General features: G+C 62.4%; 1 protein-coding gene across 1 annotated transcript in view; it reads left to right on the top strand.

The window, feature by feature from the left end:
* Positions 1-23,833, top strand: part of MGMT (O-6-methylguanine-DNA methyltransferase) — a gene marked incomplete at its 3' end in the record, with an annotated part of 142,320 nt that overhangs the window by 21,662 nt on the left and 96,825 nt on the right. Inside the window, exon 2 of the mRNA XM_084244524.1 lies at positions 8,599-8,735. Coding sequence (XP_084100650.1) covers positions 8,611-8,735 — 125 coding nt within the window. The 5' untranslated portion in view covers positions 8,599-8,610. The remainder of the gene's footprint in view (positions 1-8,598; positions 8,736-23,833) is intronic.

The following is a 23,833-nucleotide window of genomic DNA, read 5'->3' as shown; positions in this document are numbered from 1 at the left end:
GCCGCCTTCAGGCGTGTGTTCGGGACCGCAGGGATCCGTCACCCGTCCTCATGGCGGGAGGGCGGGACAGCCTGATGCTTTCACCTTCCCCTACAGGTGGGAACAGGAGCGAGATGATTACATCAATTATTTGAACAAAGATTGAGTATAGCTTGCACGTGGTTTTGTAATAATCCCATTTCCAAGGAAAAATATTTGCGCAATGCTTAGTCATGGTGCCCTTTGTAGATAAATTGGTTCCGAGTGGGTCTTTGTTTTCATTGCAACAGATTCTGCGTGTAAATGTGGGTTTTCTGGGCCTTCTCCACGCAGCAGCAGGGTCTCCCATCGAGTAACTTAAGCAAAAATGAGTTTTCTGCATTAAACATTACATTTTCACTTACATCACTAAAACTCTTCCCGCTCGCGCCCCGCCCTCGTCATCCTCTGCGCCAGGTGAGCGGGAGCTGGCTCGACCGCCCGCCCGCCCTCCCGTGGGGCCCGCTGGTGCCGGAGGCCAGTGCCCGGCCCGCAGGTCATGGGGCTCCTGGGACAGGTGGCACGTCTGGGGGTGGGGGCGGGCATGGCCGTCCCCTTGCCCTCAGCCCCTGCTGTGGTGGACAGAGGGGACACTTGGGCCAGAACAGCTGGGAGACGGGCAGCCACCCAGCAGCCCGCCCCCATGCAGCGCCCCAGCCTGGGCCCAAGGTTGAGCAGCCTCCCTTGGGAGCCTCCACAGCTACCCCCACTTCCGAGGGGCCTGGGTGGCCTTGCATCCCCGCAGCGAGGGCACGGCCAGCCTGGCTCAGAACCCGGCGTCTCCCGGCCTCAGCAGCGAGTCACCTGCCAGAGCCTCCGTCCTCTAGGGCCACTGGGGTCCCTGTGCCCAGCTGTGTCCTCAGCTGGCCCACAGCGACCATGCAGTGACGGCCATGCACCTCACCCCACATTCTGCTGGTCACCCCAGAGACAAGCGGCCTCCATGCCCGCGGAGCGGCCCTCCTGCCGTCATCACTCGGCTTCTTGGTGATGAAATCAGTGAGAATATTTATAGATATGAAAATATTTCACACATGGAAGAAGCTGAGCCTGGCTGCTTGGGTGTGTGGGCACCCCCCCCCCCAGATCCTGCTGGCTCTGCTGTCCCAAGAACCCCCCCCACAGCTGGTCCAAGCCCCTGGGCCCTGCTCGCCCGCTGGGAGAACCCAAGAAGCACGCTGTGAGGTCGTCTTTCTGTAAGCCGACACCGTGCGTTATGTGTAACTGCTGTAATTAAGGCTTCGAGATGGCCAGGCTGTCCTGGAGGGGACGGGCCTGTCCCTTCTCCAGAGAGAAAATGACTTGCTGGAGTACACGGCTTCTGAGGACTTTACTGTAAGAGGCAAGACTCGTATTTCACTCTTGCACTTGGAGTGTTTCATCCAATGGAAAGTGCACTTTGGCCTAGAAATCTTGGCTCCAGCTGCGGAGTTGGCCCGAGTTATTGCTGAGGATTCAAGTGTGGGGTGCACGCTCACTGCCCGGGCTGCCCGGCCTGGGCGCACGGGACCCCTCAGCACCCAGCTCCTGCCACCCAGCTCGCTGGCCTCCCCCCGGGACACCAGGCCAGACACACTGCGGGCCTCAGGGGTCTCCCCACCCACACCTGTGACGGGGCCGGGGGGGCCAGGAGGACGGACTCCGTGGTCTCGGCGGGCGGGGCAGGGTGGCCCTGACTGGGGCCGCGGCTTTGCTAAGGCTGTGCTGTCACCAACAAGGGGAGTCTCCGGGACCCACGTGATTTTTAGGGTCCTTCGTGGTTGACTGGATGGGACCAGGGAGGCCGGGGTGACTCCACGCCTCGGGGCTGGCCGGCTGCTCCTGAGACGGCCAGTGGCGAAGACTCCGTGGGAGGCCCTGTCCGACCGCTCGCAGGGAGGCTGTGCCGGCGCTGTCCTGCCGTCCACTCCCCACGGCCTGCCCAGGGGTGGGCTTAGGCCGTTCTCTGCCCCAGGCACTGTGATCCAGTTAAAACACCCGTGCCCCTACCGGGCTGGCCGTGAGCCCCAGCCTGGCGGAGAGCATGCAGCTGCCTCTGCTCCAAGGCACCCCAAAGGGAAGTGGGGGAGCTGGGGAGAATCCTCACCCACACTTAGAAAACCTCAGACCAAGACCCCGCAGCAGCTGTCGTCCCATAACTCTGGGTGTCGTGAGCTGGCCAGACGTGACCTGCTCCCCTTTCCAGGTTTTCCTGCTGAGCCCCCCCTTCACCGCGCCCCGTTCGAGGGGAGAAAGCAGGGTCAGCCCTGGGGTGCCAGCCCTGCGGCTGCAGCGTCTGCCCCGTGTCCCCTAGGACCCTGGGGCGCATGGGCACGCGCACACCCTGTGGGCACCCCTCGTGGGCACAGCCACTCCCAGGGCCAGCCTGTCCCCAGGATGTGGCCCCGGGAGTGGCCCCGGGCAGTTGCAGGTGGGGGTGCTCTGAGGGGCGCCTCTGGGCGGCGCAGCGCGGAAGAAAGACGGGGCGTCTGTCTCGGCCCCCGGCTTCAGTGCGGCGGCATCCAGCCCCTGGCGCCAAGGGCCTAATTCAGAACATTGTTACTTCAACGCCGTTCATGTCAGAGGGACATGAAACGAAATTCACGTCATTTTTCCAGAGGTTTCCAAACAGGCATGAAAAATCAATTTTTTTCTGCCACCAATTAACATCAGCCACTCGTGGCTTGTGGAGGACGCCCTGGCGCGGCGGCGGGTGGCCGTGGCCCTGCGGCCAGCTGCGGCCGCCGTCCAGGCTCGTGCTGCCGCTGGGCGGGGCCCGTCCAGCTGTGAGTCCAGCCGGCGCTGCCCGGGGCGAGGGGATGAGGTGTGGCTTCCTGCAGCGTGCACAGGCCTGTCCCGCTCTTCCTGCTGCTCCTCCTCCTGCTCCTCCTCCTGCTCCTCCTGCTCCTCCTCCTGCTCCTCCTGCTCCTCCTCCTCCTCCTCCTGCTCCTCCTGCTCCTCCTCCTCCTCCTCCTGCTCCTCCTGCTCCTCCTCCTGCTCCTCCTGCTCCTCCTCCTCCTGCTCCTTCTCCTGCTCCTCCTCCTCCTGCTCCTCCTGCTCCTCCTCCTCCTGCTCCTCCTGCTCCTCCTCCTGCTCCTCCTCCTCCTCCCGCTCCTCCTCCTGCTCCTCCTCCTGCTGCTCCTCCTCCTCCTCCCGCTCCTCCTCCCGCTCCTCCTGCTCCTCCTGCTCCTCCTCCTGCTCCTCCCGCTCCTCCTCCCGCTCCTCCTCCTCCTCCCGCTCCTCCTCCTGCTCCTCCTCCCGCTCCTCCTCCCGCTCCTCCTCCCGCTCTTCCTCCCGCTCCTCCTCCCGCTCCTCCTGCTCCTCCTCCTGCTCCTCCTCCTGCTCCTCCCGCTCCTCCTCCTGCTCCTCCTGCTCCTCCTCCTGCTCCTCCTCCCGCTCCTCCTGCTCCTCCTGCTCCTCCTCCCATAGGAGGGCTCCATCATGAACGCTAATGGCGGGAGGGCAGAAAAGCCTGATAATGTTCATTTACCCCACAACTGTCCACTTGTGTTCACTGCAGAAGTCTGTGCTTCTAGTTTGAGTAAACATTTGTAAAATGTTTAGAATTGTAGAAAAGCTGCAAAAAAATGGCTCGGCATTGATTTTTGTGGGTCACTTTGCCCCCCCTCTAGTTACCACCTCCTCAGCCCCGGGCTGGTACCCGCGCCCTTCCCTGCTCTTGAGCTCTGTGGCTGCCCCTGTTTATTGTCCCGTGTAGTGCTGGTCCTTCCTCTCCCGGGAGGTGCCACCCTCCCTGGGGGCGACTCCCCACCTCTTTCCCGGCTGCTGGGTGCCCCAGGGCCCACACCAGAGCCAGCCTGTTCCGTCCTCCCTGTCCTAAGCCTGGGGCTTCTCAAGGACAGACCCCAAAGCTGGCCCAGCGGAGCCTGGGACTTTGCTGCCAGGCTCTCTGCACACCCAGCCAGGAGGCCCCTGGCCCCTGCCAGGCCCTGCACCCCCCTCCTCACCTGAGTGGGCCTCTGCGTGGGCAGGGTCCTTTCTCCAGGACGTGGCTGCACACTCTCCCCGTGGGTGGGGAGAGCCTGGGGGCCCTCGGGCCCAGTGGGGGTCGTGGCACAACTGGTGACCGTCCTAGGGTCTTCATCGCTGGGGCCCGGGGGTTGGGTCGTCCTCAGGAGCGTGGGGGCCTTGTTTTGGGGGCACAAGGGACCGATCTGGGGCACGGGAAAACTCGGCTCCACGGGCTTCTCTCGGCCACGACGGCTTCTGTCTGTGCTGTGTGGGCCCCAGGGTGGACCTGGCTCTGGTCCTGGGGGTGGTGGTGCCGGGGATCTTCAGGTCGGGGGAGCTGAAGTGGGGCTGGATCTTCGTTCTGCTGACCCCACGCGGCAGTCTGGGTGTCCCCTTCTCATTGCGGCCCCAGAGCCCAGACCCCCTGAGCCTGGACCCCGAGCCCCTGCTTACGCAGGTCTCTGGTTCTCAGTGTGCCGGGGACTTGGGGTGTCTGTGGTGTCAGCGGCCGTGCAGACCAGCAGCACTGGTTCTTTTGCGCTCAGCAATTGTTATTATTTAATTAATCATAAGAGGCAGGTTATGTGTTCCTGAGCTTTCTGTCTTGTGCGCTAACTCATCCCACTTGCTTAAGTCCTGGAGGAATTATTTTAGTTTTTTTTTTAAATTCTGTCTATTCCTGTGATGCTGGTTTCTGACACTTGCCCGTCTCAGGTGGCAAGACCCACCCTCAGGTGCGTGTGCAGCAGGACGCCCACCAGCAGAGCCCTCATCCTCGACGCCGCCCGTTGGGTCCCCGAGGTGGCCTCGGCAGAGTGGTTCTTACAGGGAGTGAGGTCAGACCATGGCCGCTGCATGTGGGGTGCGTGGGATGTGTGGGGCGCTGAGGGCTGGGCAGCCTGAGCCTCCACGTCCTTTCGGGGCCAGTCCGGAAGGGCGGGAGCGGCCTGCTGGCATCCTTGGATTCTGACACTGCCTTCCAGGCCCAGCCTCCTGTTCAGGCCGCTGCCCTTCACTGCTGCATCCGGGCCGGGGATGCCCCAAGTCCAGTCGCCCGTGGTTGGAGCCTCATGAGAGAGATGCGGCAGCCTGGCCAGCCCTCCAGTGGGCCTGTGCCACCCCGTGACTGCAGCTCCCTTCTGGGGTGCCGGGATGGGCCTCACCTCAGCCCCTAGCCCCCTCACAGGCCAGTCCTCACCAGGGGCTGTAGGTCTGCGGGTCCCATGGGTGGGGGGAGGGCTGGGCCCACGGGAGCTTCCGCCGCCAGCACAAGGAGGAGTGTGGCTGCCCCAGGGTGCGGGGTGAGCCCCGTCCTCTGGGTGCAGGGGCACGGGGTGAGCCGGCTTCCCGGGTGCTGAGCGCGGCCCAGGCCACGGCTGGGGGGAGGGAACACAAGACGTAAGGTGAACACAAGTTTCCAGGCCCCCCGCCCACCCGCAGTCAGCATCAACCACGGGCACCTGCGGGCCCACGCACCCTGGCGGGGCACCTGGACGCGGTGCGGGCCTGCGTGGGCGGCGCCTGAGCCGGAGGCGGGGCAGATACGGGCAGCAGAGGGCAGGGGAGGCCTCGCGAGACGCCGAGAGCCTGGAGAGAGTGAAGACTCGCGGGGCCCGGGAGCCTGCCCGCGCCTGGCCCGCCAGGAATGGCGTAGAGAGAACATCACATGCCTAAAAGCCACTGAAGGCTCAGGACCCCCGCGCCCGTCTGTGCCTGCTGGCACATCCGAGGTCAGCGCTGCCGGCCCGCAGGTGTGGGGTTGGGGGTTGGAGGCCGAGCAGTTGGGGAAGGCCTGGCTTCTCTGGGGCCAGGGCTGGGCGGGGGCGCCCCTAGCCTGAGTGCCGCCTTGGCGTCGGCGGGCTCCTGCAGGGATGTGGTTTGGACACGTGAGGTGCCTCTGGGACAAGAAGCAGGGTCTGGGGGTGGGCTGCAGCCTTGTGGGGGGTCGGGCGTGGACGCCGCTGGCCCCCAGCTGTCTCCACTCCGGCGGCGCGGGGCGCTCTGGGAAGGCTGCAGGTGCAAGGGGCCAGTCCGGGAGCCGGCGTCCCGTGGTGTCTGCAGCAGGCGAGGAGGGACTGCAGGCAGGAGCCGCCCCCCAAGTCGGACAGTCTTTGTGACAGTTTCCCCAAATCCTCTTACTGGCTCTGCTCTGTGCTTTGCTCCTCTTTCCTCTCCTTGAAGCCCTTGCGGTGTCGACAGCCACCGTGGACGTGGCAGCGTGGCGGGACGGGGTCAGCTCCTGCGCAGGCCTCAGTGCGGCCGGGGCTCGGCCGAGCATGGCTGTAGGTAAGGAAAAATGTCAGGCTTTTCTGCCCTCCCGCCATCAGGATGGATGACGGATCCCTGCGGTCCTGAACGCATGCCTGATGGCGGCACCTGGAGTGGGGCGTGGGCCTAGGTAGATGGGATTCACCTGGGCTGAGACTGGGCTTTTAAGGGCGGCGTCACGGGGACGCCAGCAGGAGCCGAGAATGAACAGAAGCCGAGAAGCAGAGATCACCAGAGAGCCCAGATAGAGTGAGGACTTGCTGGGGGCTGGGGCCTGCCAGCCTCCCAGCCCCCCAGCACCCCTGCCTGCTGTGTACCTGGTAATCCCAATAAAAACCTGCAAAAACCACTGAGGACTGACTCCTCCTTTACCCGTCTGCATGGGTTCAGAAAACCTGCACTGTGTCCAGTCCTGCCCTTACAATTGGGGTAAGTCGGCAAGATGATCCACGCAGACGGGCATGGAGCCCTCCAAAGACCTGGAGGGACTAAGGAGTAACAGACTGTTTGCCTGTAACGACGCTGGAGGCATCATGGCGGCACAGGAGAGGGACAAGGTCCAGGAGCTACAGGACGAGACCTGGCGTGAAGGAGACACCCGAGAGGACCAGCCAACGACCCCCAAGGCAGCACGAATCGTCGGGGAAGAGAGGACCGCGATTCGGAGCTCGCAGTGCTGATGGAAAGGCCTAATGGACTTGGACTGATGGACTGACAATCCCGCCAGAAGGCGGAGGACCTTGGCAGGTTATGTTTTTTTTTGCAATCTGGGGGTGGCCAGTGGTCCTTGATGGCCAAAAGCAGCCTGTGTGTGCCCAGCAGCCAGGCGGAGGAGAAAAGCCAACTAAGTAGGCAAAAGCTGGTGCTGATGCTAAGTTGTGAAGCAGCCTGGGTATGCTGAAGCCCTGTGAGTCTCGTAAAATCACCTGTGGGCGATGCCCTGCTCATTCTTGAGTGAGGGTGAGGAGCTGAGGAACCTGTCCTTGGGGGATGGGTGGGGAACGTGGCTTGGGGTGGAGCCCAAGCCGAAGACGGGACCCGAGAGAGGCCACATGTAGAGTTTGATCCCCGACCCAGGTGCTTGTGCAGTGGGCTGGCCTGAGTGCAGGGGTCTGCGAGTCGCGTGGGTGGCTGTGAAGGCCGAGTGTTGGAGCGACGCAGACAGAAACCCTGAGGGTTGGCGATGACCCCCAACAGAATAGAATCGCCAATCCCAGAGCGAGTGCATCCTGGGGGTGGATGCGGTGTGTGGCTTGTGGCCGAGACTACAGCCAGAGAAGGCCAGGAAGCCTGACGGCTCCTGGCGTGTTACAGTGGATGCCGTGAGTGGTTCCCCTCCCTCGTGTGAGCAGTGCCTTCGGCAGCGGATGTGGTGGCTCATCTGCTGGTACCAATAATTGTCTTTTGCACTAGGTTGGGGCCCTGCCTGGACTTATTTGTGTTCTGTTGTATTTTGTTGTTATAGTGTGATGTATTTGCTTTCGTGGGCCATGGCTGCAGTGTTTATGTTTGCTAAGAAAATTGTATATATGAAGACTATATGGCAGAAAACCCTGAGGGGGTGGACTGTAGGGTAAAGAAAATGTCAGGCTTTTCTGCCCTCCCGCCATCAGGGTAGATGACGGATCCCTGCAGTCCTGAATGCAGGCCTGATGGCGGCACCTGGAGTAGGGGGTGGGCCTAGGTAGATGGGATTCACCTGGGCTGAGGCTGGGCTTTTAAGGGCGGCGTCACGGGGACGCCAGCAGAAGCTGAGAAGAAGCTGAAAGAGAAGCTGAGAAGCAGCAGAACAAACGGAAGAGCAGAGAAGCAGAGAGAAGGCCGGAGAGCCCAGAGAGAGTGAGGATTTGCTGGGGCTGGGAGGACAGCCAGCCCCCCGGCCCCCCAGCACCCCTGCCTGCCGTGTACCGGGTAAATCCCAATAAAAGCCCTGCAAAAGCCACTGAGGCCTCTGACTCCTCCTTTACCCGTCTGCATGGGATCCTAGAAAACCTGCTCAGTGTCCCATTCTTGCCCCTACAGTGGCTTCACCCACCAGCGCTGGCGCCGGCCCAGGTTCCTCTTGCTCCACGCCCCTAACACACCTCGGCGTCGGGGTTTACAGGAGCGTCTCCCAAGGTGCCGAGTGCTGTCTTCACTCTCGTCCTGGCGGTCGCCCTGGTGAAGCGGGTGTGAGTGCGCGGCAGTTGGAGGGCCTCTCCCCAGCCCCAGGCGCCCAGTTGGGGGGCGCCGTCCCCGTGATGGCAGCCCAGGCTTCAAAGGAGCTGCATCGCCACATCCTGGAAATGGGGCGGAGGCTGGAAGATGCCGTCCCAAGAGCCAGCGCCTCCTTAACCTGCATTTAAAATGGTTTCCTTTTAGGTGCTTGGGAAGATGGACAAGGCCTGTGCTCTGACCTACAAGACGGTGGACAGCCCTCTGGGGAAGATGGAGCTCTCGGGGTGCGAGCGGGGTCTGCACGGGATCAGGCTGCTCGGCAGGAAGCGCCCGGGAACAGGGTGAGTGCTGTGTGGTGGCGGGGACCCCGCAGGCGCTCCAGCCTGTGTCCAGCCCCTGGGTGGCCGCGCCTGGAGTCGGGCGCAGGCAGAGGGGCGATCCCTGCACAGCCCGCCGTCCGTGCTCGACCGGGGTGGGGCCCAGGGAATGTTCTGGAGTAAAGTGATCAGGGCCCCCCAAGTGTCAGACTGGGTGTGCAGCTGAGGGAAGGTGGGACCCCTTTTCTGACAGGATGTCAAGGTCCTGCCATTTCTAAGGGGGTGCACAGCTCTGAACACACGCCCCTGTATTTGGATGCTCGAGCTGGAAGCCCTCCTGGGTGTCTGCTCCCGAGCGCTTCCGCGCAGAGTCGGGATTGCAGTTCTCGTTATTTCTGACAGAAGAAAAAAACACCCACTTCTGCACTCGGTGTTTGTCTTAACCGGCTAATAAACACCACGCCAAGGACATTAGAGAAAGAAAATACATAAGAAACATAAAAATTGATTTTAATGGACCCCTGTCAGAGGCGGCCATAATGAGCGCCGGAGCCGTAATAAATATCCGTTTCCACTTCCTCCGCGGGATTTTCCCTGTAGCGCCGCGTGTCACAATCGATGGTCTTTTTTTAAGGCCCAAAAATAAGCGAAGCCCTGAACTGCGCGAATCCGCCCCTCTGCAAACTGGCTGCTGGGAGCGCCCGAGTCCCCTGTGGGCACAGTGCCGCGTCTCTAGGGTGTTTCACTGCACAGTAAACCAGATTATTCACTGAATTTTCTTTGGTTTAAAGAAAGTGAGGGCCTCCCCTGGTGGCGCAGCGGTTGAGCGCTGGGCTGCGAAGCTGCCCGCAGCCTCTGCAGCACCGGTTCGTTCCCCGGCCGCCGGCGAGGGTCCCACAAAAAACAAATAAATAAAATAAAGAGAGAAAGTGAGTTTGAAAAAACAAGCCCCAACTGTGAGATGCCTCGCTAATGCCCACGGCAGCCCGAGGCCCTTGTGAAGGTGAGGCGGAGCCTTGGCCCCGTCCCGCCCCGAGCCGGCCCGGCTCCGCCTGCGCTGCGGACGGCCGCCAGCTGCCAGCCTTGGACGCAGCCAGCGTGTCCTGCTGCTCCACGGTGGCGTGGGCCGGGCTGGCCTGGGAGTGGCCCCTGGGGCGCGGGGCCCTCTCCAGCACGTCGCTGACCCTCCTGGGAAGGCCGCGGGGGCCCTGCTGGTCCCAGCTGGGGGTTCTGGTGTGAGGAGCACAGGGAACTGGGGACAGGCGGTGTCTGTTTCATGTCTGGCTCACCTGGGGAGGGACGTTGGGTTAGAAAGAATGAGTCTGTGAAGACTCCATCAGTTTTTAAAAATTGGGGCAAACATCACGTTGTGACCCTCACAGCCTGGCCCTGGGAAGGTGCCCCAGCCAGCCGGGCCCCTCCCGCCGCCCCTCACCTCCTGCTGCTCTGCTCGGATGCCGGGCCACGCACCGCGGGCCTCTTGGGCCTCTGCATGTGCCTGTCTGGGTTTGCCCTTTTGTTTAGCAGCTGGGAGGGGCATTGGGGTGTCACCTTTGGGGGTAGCACCTGTCGGTCTTGGCATCTGGGAACCCTGAAAGTGAGCCTGACGTGCTCAGCGGTCCGAGCAGGTGGCTCCTGCCCAGGCTGGGCGCGGGGAGCCAGGAGAGACGGCCTGAGGAGAACGTGAGTGCTGGACTGGTGGACGAGCCCGGGGGCTGGGGCTGGCAGGGGGCAGCTGCTCCGGTCTGCCCACGGCGTCCCGGCTTGGGGTGTGGGGTTCCGACTGCTTGGCTCTAGGGCGCGTGGGCGCCAGGCTTGGAGCTGGACCACGGCTCCTGATGGCGCTCGGTGGCGGTAGGACGAGGCGGGGAGGCTGGGGCCGTCCTGGGGCCCTGTGCTGGTGCTGGGGCGGCGCCCGAGCTGGTGCTGCCGCATGGCGGGAGGCAGGAGGCTTCCCCCACACAGCCTGCTGTGTCCACCCTCCATGTGGAAGGCTTGGGGCTGTGCACCCCCTCTGACTGGGCCGCCTCTGTTTCTGCGTGTTCTCTAAGAACCCGTGTCTGACGTGTGAGACACCCCAGCCCCATCTGCCTCGCGGGCAGACTCCACGCCTGCAGATGCCCAGCCCCTGGGGGAGCTTGCCCGGATGCACCCGCGCACTCGGGCACTCTTCGTGGGGTGACGGCGCGGGGGCTCCTCGTCTGGCTGGGATTGTTCCTGTGGAAGCCACGTTCCCTGACCTGGTCCCCGCGCCTCTGCAGACCCACAGCGGGGCCTTCTGGGGTATCCCTGGGGAGCCCACATGGGCGATGGCGCAGGAAGGGGCCAGGTACCCCGCTGGGTGGCCACATGGCTTCTCAGTGGAAGCAGCTGCTGCGTTTGGGGCACCCACCCCCCCATGCAGTCATAGGGTCGCCTGGCCTGGCACCACGGCCTGGGGCCGGCAAGCTCAGGATGGAACACAAACTGCTGGGGGTGGCATGAGGAAGAAAAACTTGTCAGGACGGAGCTGGTGCCGCAGGGAAGCCAGGCTGCGGGGCACGCCGCGCCTGCTGGTTTCTCAGAAACGCCCATGCGTGGGGTTTGCGGGTGCAGCTGCCGCGCGAGGCACTCACATACGTTACGGGCGTGTTGTAGACGTTTCTGTTCTGCCTCCTTAATGTTCTTTCCACCAAGAACCTGTCTCAACTAGGGGAAAAGGAATTGTCCATCTAAATTATTGCAAGTGCAGCCACTCCAGTCTCCCCCAAACAGCGGTGTCTGCTTTCTGGTCGCCGGGAAAGACACGGCCCTGGTGGCCTGGACCACCGCTCGAGGCGGGGACTGTGTGACTGGGCCTGGTCCCCTGCGACGTGCCTGGGGCTGTTCTAGGTGACACAGCTCTCGGGAGAATAGTGTTTGGAGCGGCACCCTGGGGGTGATGGAGCCGCCCTCTGTTGCTGGCTGGCTCTGCTCAGGACGGGAGTTGACGCTGCCCCTGCCGGGCCGGTGGCCGGCGGGCCCCGTGGGGCTGGGGACCCAGCCGGGCGCAGGGCCAGGCTGGCACGTGGCCGGGCACTGTTGGTGGTCACCATCAGGCCAGAGGGCAACAGGTGGCCTGGGCATGCACCTGGCACTCCACCCCTGCTCCCCGAAGAGCAGTGCAGCTGCCCAGAGCCACCTTGGTGCTGGTCTCTGTCGGCCCTGAGCTCAAGGTTGTGGGGCCCCACTGCTCTCAGGGCGCGACCCCTGGGTTAGACAGTGACCCAAACCGCCCAGGCCACGTGACTGTGGCCACGAAGGGAACGCAGAAGACGCCTCCTTTCCTGAAGGGGCCCAGAAGTCAGACGGGCTCCCCATCTACTGTCTGTGCACGAGCCTCGGGGGCCCTGAGAGGGGCAAAGAGAGCACCTTCCTGATGAGCCTGGGCCCCTTCCTGCGCCTGCCCCGCTGCCCTGACTGCCCTCCGGGTGCACTGTCGTCTTCCCCGGCGTAGCCGGCCTGAGCCAGGCGCCCCACAGCCCCCACCCTGCTCCCTGCAAGGCCACGTGTGGGCTCGCTCTTGCCTTCCCGCCCCTCCCCCTTCCCCACCCTGGCTGTGGCTCCCCCAGAAGTCCGGGGCCTGCGACCCCAGGAGGCAGGTAAAGGGGCTTCATGTCTTCCCAGGAAGTCCCAGTGCCCCTCAAGCCAGAAGCCCAAGGGAGGCCGCCTCTTGTTAGAATAGCGCTCCAGTTGCGGCTTGCTTGGTGTCGCCCCTCGCAGGCTGGCAGAAGCAGCTTCCCGGCACCGTATCGAGCGGGGTCGCGGGTCTGGAAGCCCTCCATGCGGCCATCTTCCCTCTCACTGCCCACCCCGCTGTCCCTAGATTGCAGTACGCTGGGTGGGGCCAGCCCGCCGCCCAAAACTCAGCGGGAAGCAGCTACAGAAGCTCCGTCAGTGCCGGAGATGGGGCCTGCAGACCACGCGTGGGCTCTGGGCGGCGAGCAGGCCGCACCCCGGAGCCAGAGCCCAGCGCCCCCCTGCCACTTGGGTGCCCGGCCAGGTGGGCCCCCTGGCCTGCTGCCCACTGGCTACAGCTGCCCCGAGGCGGCCACCTTCCGGGGCGCGAGGCCATGTGCACCCGGTCACGGCGCAAGGCAGGGCCTTCTCTGAGCCTTGGTCGGGGTCAGGGTGCTGTGGGCCGCGGGCACGCTCCGTCAGCTGCGGCCGTCTGGGCGTGCTGGGCTCCTGCCCTTGCTCCTGGCCCGGCCGGCGCCGCTCGAGCCCCCCCAAGGGCTCCCCGGGTCCCACACGTGGAACCTCTGAGCGTCGTCCTGGCTTTCCGTTAATGTATGTAAAAATATTAAAAGCCCTTCTATATTACATTAAAAACTATGTCAGCTGCTCCGCTTTTTTCTATTTATTAAAACTTTTCAAGCAGTGAAAACATTTTACTTGTTAATGAGGGAAAGTGGGGAATTAATGACATGGAGCCCGGCTCCGCCAGGACGGCCCGGCCCCTTCCTCCGGCGCGGGCTCCCCAGCAGACGCGCTCAGATTTAATGATTTGCATCAGTAGATCATTTCTCAGTTTAATATCCTCTGATATTTTGGGTCAAGGACTTTTTCTTTGGGAGGCTGGCACAATTTCTAGAGCTAAAATTACTAATATTAGTAATAACGCATCACGTTCAAGTGAATTGAGATAAATGTGTCATTTCCGCAAAGGCAGATTTACACGCTGCGTTTGCTCGCTGCGGCGAGGCGGCTCCCTGATGAGTGGACGACGGGCCGGGCCGGCCTCCCCCGGAGCCCGCCACGTCCAGCAGCCCCGCGCCGGCCCCGGCGGAGGACTGTGTCCCGGCCGCTGCGGGCAGGAGCCTGCAGGCCACACTGCGCTTCCGGCGGATAAATTCAAAGACGTGAATTAAAGGGAGAGACCCGTTGACCTGGCTCTGTTGACCCTTTCTGTGTCGGTGTGGGGCCTGGGGTGGCAGGAGCTGTCCTCAGGGAGCTGCGGGGCTGGGAGCGGGTGGCCAGTTCTCTGGGGCGGGCGGCAGCTCTGCGTGTCCCCCTTCTCTGAGCCCCCAGGCCAGGCCCTGGGGAGCTGCCACCTGCTGGCTCCGGGGAGGGGGCGGGGGGGGGGGCGGTATTGGAAGCCGCCTCTGCTTTGGATGCAGCCATGTGACGCGTTGTTCCAGGAGCCTGGGCAGCCGGCCGTGAGGCCATGGAGCAGGAGTTGAGGTGGGGCCTGCAGGCCGCAGAGCAAGGCCTGGGGAGCAGCCGGTCCCTCAGCATCTTGACCACCGGCTTCTCTTGGTCAGGACCGGGCTTCAGGCACGAGCTGTGGGAAGACAATTAAACTGGCTTTACGCAGTAGAAATGCGCTGTGGAAGGCCCCTAACAACAGTGTTCACGACCACTTGTAGAGCAGCAAATCTGAGGCAGGGCAGTGGCTCCCACGTACCCCACATGCGGTGCTGTGTCGTGCTGTGGGCACGTGTGGCGGTGAGCGTGGTCCACAGCAGCGGGAGTGCTGGCTCGGGGGAAGGCGTCCGTCCAAAGCCGAACCCAGCATGGCCGGGAGCAGCGCCTGTGCCATCGGGCCGTGTTCGCCTCTCACAAAGCCTTCCTGGGCCTCCGTACCGTGCGGTCAGCTTGCACCGTGCGGTCAGCTTGCCCTTGGGCCACAGACATGGAGAGACTCCTGAGGAGGCGGTGCACACTCTGCTGCCCTGGGGCCTTCCATGCGTGTCTGCCCGAGTCCTCATCGCCCACTTGCAGTGACAGTGGCGGTCCCTGCCTCCCCCAGGACGTCGCCCCAGGAAGCGGCCCCTGGAGAACTCGGCAGCGGCCATGTCCACTCCTCTCCTGCGGCGTCTTGCCTCCGGCTTCCTGGCTGAGCTGCGCAGGCCTCCCAGTCTGTGCCGAGGGCCCACCTGTTCGGGCCCAATGCCTGGGGTCAGCGCTGACCCCGTGGTCAGATGCTAACCATGACACACGGCCGGTGTCTGTGCTGCCGGCTCTTTCCTTCACGGCACAAATAAGTCGCAGCTCACGCCGCTCTCTCCTGTCTCCTTGAGAACCACATACAAGTTCAGTAAGTGCTAAATAATTAGGTAATTGGTGTCTTAAATGATAAAGATTATGCAGAAGCCTGTGGATTTTAATGTAGGTATTTAAAAATATTCCGTGTTAATTGGGGATGCGTGCGCCCCCTCTGTCCTGCGCCTGAGCCCACCTGCCTTCCCGGCTTCGGCAAGTGCTCCTTGGGCCGCTCTGCCGGTCCCCTCCCTCTGCTGGGGCCGCCGCCTTGCCTCGGCTCCACAGTGTGGGGCCCGCAGTCAGCTCGTGCGGCCGGGCTGGTGCCTGCTTCTGAGCGGGGCCACCCTCGGGCCTGGCCTGCCCACCCGGTGACCCGTCCGGAGTGCCTTCGCGGGTGACGAGGCGGTCAGAGCGGACGGCCTGTTGACTTAAGCTACGCTCTCACCTGTGTACCGCAGGCCGGTATTTATTCAGAACGACGCTCTCAAATATTTAATAAGAATGAATAATTGAATGTACTCTGGCCTCCTTACTCAGCTCTGGGATCCCATCAGCTCTTTGAAGCTAAAACTAGTTTGGGCCCCTCAGGGATTTCTAGAAATTAGGTAGGTCTGAGGATGGGAATGGCTGGCGTGGTGCAAGAATTGAGTCCTTAAGTAATTTGCTTCTCCCGGTGATAATTAGGAGCGGCCCATCCGCCACGCGGGCTGCTCCCGCTCTTTGAGGGAGAGTCCCGGGTACCGGGAGCTCATTTTTCCTCATGTGACCCCATGTAAGGCAGGTGGCTTGGCGCATTGTGTTACCTTGATGGGTTATTAAATTGCCACTTCCAGGAGATGGATGTGGCTGCGGAGTGTGTTCTGCGATTCATCATCTCCGGCGTCGAGAATGCGTCAGAAAACTGAGTCAGAGTAAATTCTGTTAAATTTATGATTGAAATTAGCAATTTTATTAGGTCCTTTAAAAACGCTACAAACTTTCAAAGTCTTTCTCAAAATACACATCTTTGTGCTCAGAAGAGGTCTGAGCCCGCCCTGCATCCGTCCCGTGCGAGGCGCAGGCCGCGGGCAGGGCCGTGCTGGCCGCGGCGGCTCCTGGGCGAGGCTCCCGGCGGCCGATGTGCTCCGAGATTTACTGTGCGTCACCTCGGCCATCATTCCCCTAAGTATTAATTTTAACTCCACTAATAAGAAACTGAACAAAAGTGGAATTATGAGTTCAGTAGTATTCTATGAAAGGTCAGTTGTTAAAAAGGCAGAGCCTGACATTCTGTGAAAAAGGTGCCTTCATTAATCACCCTGATGGGCGCGCGGGCGCCTGCCCAGCGCGGGAGCCCGGCAGCACCGGTGTCAGGCCCTGATGCACACGGCTGTGCGGGGAAACATGGGCCGTTTGAATCCACGATGAGGTCACCGAAGACGTGTGTCCTTGCAATTAGAAGATGTGCGGAGAATTAGAAAACCCTATGAAATGTGCTTGACGGTTTCATAAAAGGAAAAGCACCTGTTACCGTGTGGCCGGGAGCCTGGGACAGGACCCTGCCCCACAGAGACGCGTCCCTCGGCCTCTTTGGACTCTGTTGACACCTTTTGATCCTATTCTGCAAGAAAATCAATTGATTAAATAAAATACAGAAACCCACCCAGAAGCCACGGCCTGCTTTCTGACTGCTGCCGTGCTCCTGCCGCGACAAAGCACCTACTGTGTACGCAGAACTCAGATGTCGTGCACGAAGGTCCCCGGGTGTTTTATGTGTCCTGCCCACTTGGTGTTAAAGTTCAACACAAATACATAAATTATTAAGCAGTTAACAGGGGACGCATTCATCAGCTGAACATCTTTTATTGTGGCCTGTTGACAGATTATTTTCATTCGGCCATTAAAGCCCAATATTGTTGGAGCCACAGTGCAGCTCCTGCAGCCCCTTTGTTGCTGCTGCCGCGGGATTTTCCTTGAAAGTCACTAAGTAAGACGCTAACCTGGAGTTCTCAGTATTTCTTCTCAAATATCTTGGGGCAGCTGGGAACTGGTTTCATACGGACACAGAAAGCCTCTTTCCCACAAGCCACACTGTGTCCGAGGAGGGCGAAGGTGGCTGGTCCCTGTCCTGCAGCTGCAGGAGGGAGGTGGCCAGGGAGGGGGTCCTTCCGCCTGTCCACTGCAACCTTTATGATTTGAAGACCCAGGAGGGGCTCTCAGCAGCCCGCAGCTGGACCTCAGCTTCCCTCACTAAGTTCCTCCTTTCCACGTGGCTGCAGGAGCCTGAGGTAGAGCGTGGGGCGCCTGGGGGCCAGCCCGTCGGTGCCCTGGCAGCCTCGGTGCGAGCGGATGGGACAGCAGTGAGCAGGTGGGGACGGGCCTGTTATGCTCCGTGGACTCCACAGAGGGGCCGCTCCCGTGCCGTCCCGCTGCTTCTGCAGGTCAGGGGTGGAGGCTCCAAAGACGTCAGCATGTCCCCAGGTGTCCCTCCCTGCTGCCCCAGGTCCTAGGGGGGCGCCGGTGGCCCCTTGTCTGTGCCCTCACGGTGGCGGGTGGCCGGCGAGGACCCCCTCCTGGAAAGCCCGGGTTGTAGGTGGGCGGCGGGCCCTGTGGCGGCGGCTCTCCGGGGCTCCTGACAGCACAGAGTGCGGTGTCGGCAACGCTCAGTCGTCTCCTGTTGCCATAATTTTTGCTTAATGGCTGTTTGTGCTACATTGCCCAGGTCCATGGGTTGCTTAACATAAATGATTACATTTGCTTATGATTAAAAGCGTCCTCCATTAGGAACGTGGCGCCAGGACCGCGCGTGGCTTGTTGAGGCTGGACACTTCATTAGCCACGGCGCCGGCTCCGCAGTCAGCTAGCAGTTGCCTAAGAGTCAGGCACCTCGTAACGAGCTGTGTCATAGGGACCCCGCGACGAGAGGGCGCGCTCGCACAGCTGAGCGTGCAGATGAGGGTGCGCTGGCACCACCACGGCGCCTGCGGGCTGCACGGACACGGCGAGCACAGTCTTTGCTGCCGGAGCAAGCCTTGCTGTAAAAAACTGTATACCTGTCACGACCAGCCCCTGCACACGCTGCATCGGCATCGCCCCCTGACCTCCTAGCTTATGACGCAGTGTCCCCCGTCTCAAGGTGGCCCAAGGGACCCTCCAAGGCCTGCTTGGGCTCACGCCCGCCGTCCTGCTCCACTACCCCTCTGGTGTTGCTTTCCCGGCATTCGATGGGCGCCCTCGGCCCCTTATCACAAGACGGGACTTGCTGGGAGATGCCACTAGGTGGGCAGACGTGAGGTTGCTGCCCAGAGGCACTGTCCCGGCGCCCAACGGGAGGCAGCTCCCCACACGGGCCCTCGGCCGCTCCGGAGCTGCCTGAGTGACGGGGCTTTGGGGGCGACGCTGGATGGGCTCCCGGAGACGGGCTCAGCCAGCCCTGACTCCCGCTCCCAGGCCAGGCCGCCTTGAATGGGCTGTGCGGGCGGCGCCCATCTGAGCACTTGGGGAGGAGAAGGGCACGAGGGCCTCTGAGGGCTGTCTCCGGGGTAGGGTCCTCAGTCATCCCTCTGCAGCCTCGGGTGTAGGGTCCCCAGTCACCCTTCTGCAGCCTCAATGTCCCCTGTGCGCGGCCAGGCACTTGGTGTGGACGTGCTCTCTGCCGCATTCCCTGTGTGCTCAGGAAGAGGGGGTGCCTGGGGGTCCCTGGAGCTGGGGTATCCGGAGACCAGGTCTGTGGCACCCCTGGAGGTCATGACTCCCCGGATCAGCATGTGGCCCGGGCTCCCTGTCCCCTGCACCACTCACTCTGGGGGCTCCTGGCCGGCGTGTCTGCGGGCGGCGTGTCCGTCACAGAAGCTCGCTTAGCACATGTTGGTTGGTGGCAGCATCCTTGTCGGTGGGCAGAAGTGGGCACCGCACATCCGCCGTCCCGCTCTACTCTCCACCCTCCTTCCCCCCCGAGGGCCGCCCTTGGTCCTGCCGGTTGATGAGGGACATCCTGCGGGTCGTGGGTGGCTGATGCTCGGAGGGCTGCCCTGCAATTAATATACTGAACCTTGAAATTGCCCTGGACGTGACTGGCAGACCCACAGCCCTGCTGGCTCCTCCGGGCCTGGCAGAGGCAGCATCAGGATGCGCCATCCGTGTGTGCTGGGATGAACGTTCCTGTGCTTCTGGTGCCCAGTCACCAGGCGGGCCCTGCTGTGTGCCGCGCGTGTCCGGCGGGAGGTCGAACCTCGCCCGTGGTTGCTCTGGCTGCACCCGTCGCCATCTGTTGGAGAAAGGCCGGAGGCAAGTGCAGGGCAGCCTCAGCCGGCCGCGGGTCAGGGCCTTGGCCCCCCTCCTGCTGCGCTGCTCGGGGAGCCGCTTCCTGTCGCCCTGCTCTCACCCTTCTGCCAGCGTTGCTCCGTCCCCTGTGGTCAGAGCAGCAGGACGGGGTTCAGGTGGCCCCCCAGCACCCTGCCCTCGCAGCCTCTGCCCTCGGGCCCTCCTCCAGCACAGGGGTGGAGGGTCCTCCTGCGCTGCCTCCTCGGGCAGGGCTGCCCAGCCCTCCGGGGGAAAGCGCATCCCGGAAAACCGAGGTGACAACCTTGGAGCCACACATGGTGTCCCCGCCGCGGCTCCATCAGTGGGGCGGGGAGACTCCGGGGTGCCGGGAGATCCTGGCAGACAGAGGCAGGCACAGGAGAGCACAGGCTGCTGCCTCGCTGACCCTCAGCCGCGCAGCACCACCGGTCACCTGGGTGGGGCGTGTCAGGAGAGGGCAGCCTGGCACAGGAACCGGCCAGGAGACCCCTTGCAGACAGGAGAGCTGTGCCCACATCTCAGTGCCCACGTCCAGCGGCTGAAAGATGCCCGGAGCACCGGCAGGTGTTGCATTTGGTGCCGTGCCCAGCTGCGGTTTCTGATCTCGGGTGAGGCCTCATCCCTGACCGTGCGTGCCCAGGCTGGGGTCAGATGCCGCCGGGCCCCTGGGACTCGGGCTCAGCCCGCGCTGCCCTGTGCCTGTCCCTCGGCGGGACGGCCTGTCACCACCTCTCCTGGGGCCCCCTGTGCTGCAGCTCTGCACTGGGGACCCCCAAGACACCTGCATTAACTGAATCCCCAGGAGGACCCGAGGACGTGGCTAGACTGTGCACACAGCCGTGTTTATCTCGGCAAGCACACAGCGCAGCAAAGGGGAGCCCCTCCCACGCGGTCAGTCCGCCAGCATGTCGTGGTGGCCTGAGTGCCCTCCCGAGGGACGCTCACCAGTGCCCTGTCCCGGGTTGTGGCGCTGGACTTGCAGGCAGCACACGTGGCTGCAGCGCCAGGCCTGGCACGGCTCTAATTCTGCTCACTTGTCCCTCACAGTTCCTCAGAGGCGCCTGGGCCTGCAAGGCCCCCGCTGGTGGCCCGTGGCTTCACGGCCATCTCCCCTGTCCCTGAGGGAGGTCAGGCGCGTCCTCCGAAGGGCTGCTGGGAGGTGGGGGCCGGTGCTTTCTCCCTGAGACCTGATGCTCTTCACAGAGCTCTGGGGCCCACATGTCACCCAGGAATAGTGCCTGCGTTTGTGGGCCCCAGTGCGGAATCGTGGGTGTGGGCAGGCTCTGTGTTTGGGGGCTGCTGACAGCGGCAGGCTGAGTGGTGGTGGGCCGTGCCCAGAGGGCCGCCTGAGAGTGGCACGGATGTGTGCCCTGCTTCTGCGTGTCACAGCCCCGGCTCGTGCGGCAACAGGACTTCTCTCGAGCTCCAGACCCTCTGACGGCGGGCCCGCCCTCCCGTGCACCCCATCTCGGCAGACGTCAGCTCTGCCCTTCCTACCCGCTCCAAGGCCGGGTGTAGCCACCTGCCCCGGAGAGTGACTGGCCCCAGCGCACCCACCCCCCACCGCAGCCCGAGGGAGGCGCTCTGGCAGCTGGTGACTTTGAGCGGGGACGCGGGCCTGCCAGCAGCTTGGCAGGTGCCACCAAGCACCCCCAGTTCTTGGGAGCTCCCCGGGGAAGCACTGTGCCCCTGAGCTGGAGGCTGCGGAAAGATGTGGGGGCTAGGGTGCCCCCAAAGTGGACTAGAAATCCCACACCCCGTCCAGGCAGGCGAGAGGCAGGCTGATCCCCGGGAAATAAAGGCGGCTGGAGTGGAGACCCAGTATCTTAGCAGTAATAAAAGCACTAGTGCAGATTTACTGGGGTAGGAGTTTTAACTGTAATACTGTGGAACGGCGGGTTATTTTGTGTTCAAGAGCTACATTTATCACAAAAATGATGATATACAAATCACTTCCATATCACAAAATGTTCTTGGTCAAAATTGGCTTGAGGCAAGTGATATCTCCGAGTAAACAGTATATGAAGACCATATCTTAAAATGATAGATCACCTAATTTTGTTCTGACAGAGGTTTTTGCCGCAACAAACATCTGTCATTGAAATACCAATTCAGAGATATGGAAGCCAAATTGTCGAGGTTTTCTCGGGTTTGTCGCTCCTGACTTAAGACTGCTTCTGTTCCACACTGTGGCTGTGCTAAGATATTAAGCAGCGTTGCACTTTAAGGCGTATTAAAACAAAAGAAATGATTTAGAAAAACAGAGCCTGCGTCTGTGCACACCAGCCGCGTCCGCCTGCCCCGTGTGCCCCCCCCCACCGCGCTGCGCCCAGGCCCGGGCCGCCCGCCCCGGTGCTCCAAGGGCCCTGCTCTGGCCACTCCCCGGGCGCGGAGGCTGCCCACCCGCAGGTCCCGGCCGTTGGCTCTTGGGCGCCGGCTCCCCGCTGGGCGTCCTTGCTCTCGGGGGCAGTGCTGGGAGCCCTGGGGGCATCCGTGTCCCGGGACTCGAGAGCCAGGAATCGGCATCTCCAAGGAAGGTGCGAAGAACTTGCCCTGCGCTTCCTCCCGGTCACCAATAATTGACCTTGGTCCAGAACTTGATTATGTGGTGGTTAAAAAAGGCGCCGGGGACATGAGAGGCCGGTCACTGATGGCCAAGCCCTGCAAGGAACGCCGAGTTTCTCTTTTATGTCCGCAGAGGCCAGGAGACCCCGGGAGGAGTTCCGTGAGCAGCCCCCAGCCCGCCCCGCCTCCCGGCCTGCAGGGGAGGGGCTCCCGGGCCCCCCCCAGACCCTCCCGCCTCCAGACAGAGCACTTCCTGTGCCTCCCGTGGAGACCCTCGCCCACGGCCCCCACCCCTCGTCCCCCGCCGTGCGGGCGTCACCGCCCCACGTGTCCCACCATTCCCTGCACTGACAGCACCGTTGACCTGCAGGCCGCTGTCGCCGAGGCCTGCGTTTCCACCGTAACGGAGAGAGGTGGGGCTGGCCACGCTGTCCGCCCGGAGGCTGGGGCTGTCCCTCTCCTGGGCTCAGACGTCAGCTCTGGGCTGGCCAGTGCGTCGTGCTTAGTAGGCAGGACCAGGTGCACGGAGCTGGGCTGATGCCTGGGGGCTGCTGCGGGGTCGGGGGGCCGCGGGGTGGGGGCTCGGGGAGGGCCCGCAGGGGACTGGTCTTCCAGATGCGCGGCTGCGGTCGTCCTCTGCTGTCGGGCGACCACTCAGGAGCACGGCCCGGTCAGTCCTCGCCATCGGCCATCCCGCCGGGCTAACTAGCTGGCGGCGCCACCCTTCACCCCAGCTCTGGCGCCCCGCCGGGGCTCCCCTTCTTGTGCCCTTCACCAGCCCGACCTGGACGGTAGCTGTGTGGCCACCCCATTGTCCCCTGTCCTCTGTGGGCGCGGCCACGTGAGAACTAGCCCTTCGGGCGGGGCTGGCGAGGTCCGTGCACAGCCGGGCGGCAGCCCTCTGCGGTGGCCTCGGGCGCCGGCGTCGGGCGGGCGGCGTGTCGGGGTGCGGGGCCTGCAGGGCCTGTCCTGGCACGAGGGGGTGGGGGTGGACACACCGGTGGGACTGAAGCGCCACTCGTCTCCCTGAGAGGGCCCTGGTTTCCGCTGCCAAGCTGCCCGCCCCGTGGCGCCCGCCCCAGCACCCCACACCCTCACCCTGCACCCCGCGCTGTACCGCGGCCTGGGAGATTGTCTGGCCTCGTCGTTCAACCCAAGCTGAGGAGGCCGAGGCCCTGATGAAGGGCCCAGCACACGCTGCGCGGGTGTCCCTGGTCCCTGTCCCCAGCGCGGTCGCCGCGGGTCCCCAGGCAGAGCCAGCCCCACCCGGAGGCGGCGCCTCTCCCGGCGCGGGTGGGGCCTGAGGCCCGTGGGCAGCGAGGAAGGTGTTTGCGAGCAGAAGTGAAGCTCGGGGGTGGCGCCGACGGAGTGAGATAAGAATACTGCGGTGAGAATTATTTTAGTGTGACATAATGAATTCTGTTTTTCATATCTGGCAGATATTACCCACTAAATCTAATCTGCAATGCTGAAAATTATGCCATTTTTTATGATTTGCTTAATTTTGACTGAAAAAAATTGACTATTCATCGATTCTTGACCTGCAAGTATTGAGGGAAAAATTTAGCTAATAAGAATTTTCATGAGGTGTAAATTTAAATGTCTGAGGACCCTGCCTGCGGGCCCGGGGGTCTGAGGAACAGGCAGGGGCGGCGGCAGGGACTGCTGGCGGGGAGACAGGGCCTGTTTATATAATCCAGGAATGCTTTTCCTTCCTCTCCATCCTGGCTCTGTGTGGCCGAGAGTAATTAGAATGTCATTTTTGTGATGATCTGTTTGCCTGAGAAATGGTATCTGCAGACTTCGGGCAGCGCGTCAGATGGAAACCAGGTCAGGCCATTAGCGTGTGCCGGGCACGCGGGAAAGTTCTCCCGCGCCCCGAATCTGCAGTTCAAAGAGGGCTTTCAAGAAGTCATAAAAAATGAAGGATCCTAATATTGAAGTTGGAAATGCTGTGAATGACATATTCTTCACACACCTCAACTGTCAACATTTCTAATCAAATCACCAGCCTCCTTACTTCTCGAATGATGCGGGCGATATTTCCTGTAATAAACGCCCCTAAGTCTAATGAGAGCCCGCAGGCAGCTCCAAATGTATGAATTCATTATAACCCAGCCCCGGGATCTGAGGGCCAGGCGGCCGGCTGCCCGGCCTCTTAGCTTCACACAGCTCGGGTGTTTTATGAAAAATGTAGCACATTTTGTTTACAACGTCTGGCCGCTGTTTGAAGTATTGTATGTTCCTGTACCTACATGAGATGGGGCGCATAA

This window comes from Talpa europaea (assembly GCF_964194135.1).
Source record: "Talpa europaea genome assembly, chromosome: 10".
In the NCBI taxonomy this organism is placed as follows: domain Eukaryota; kingdom Metazoa; phylum Chordata; class Mammalia; order Eulipotyphla; family Talpidae; genus Talpa; species Talpa europaea.
This window is presented reverse-complemented; position numbering and strand designations above follow the sequence as displayed.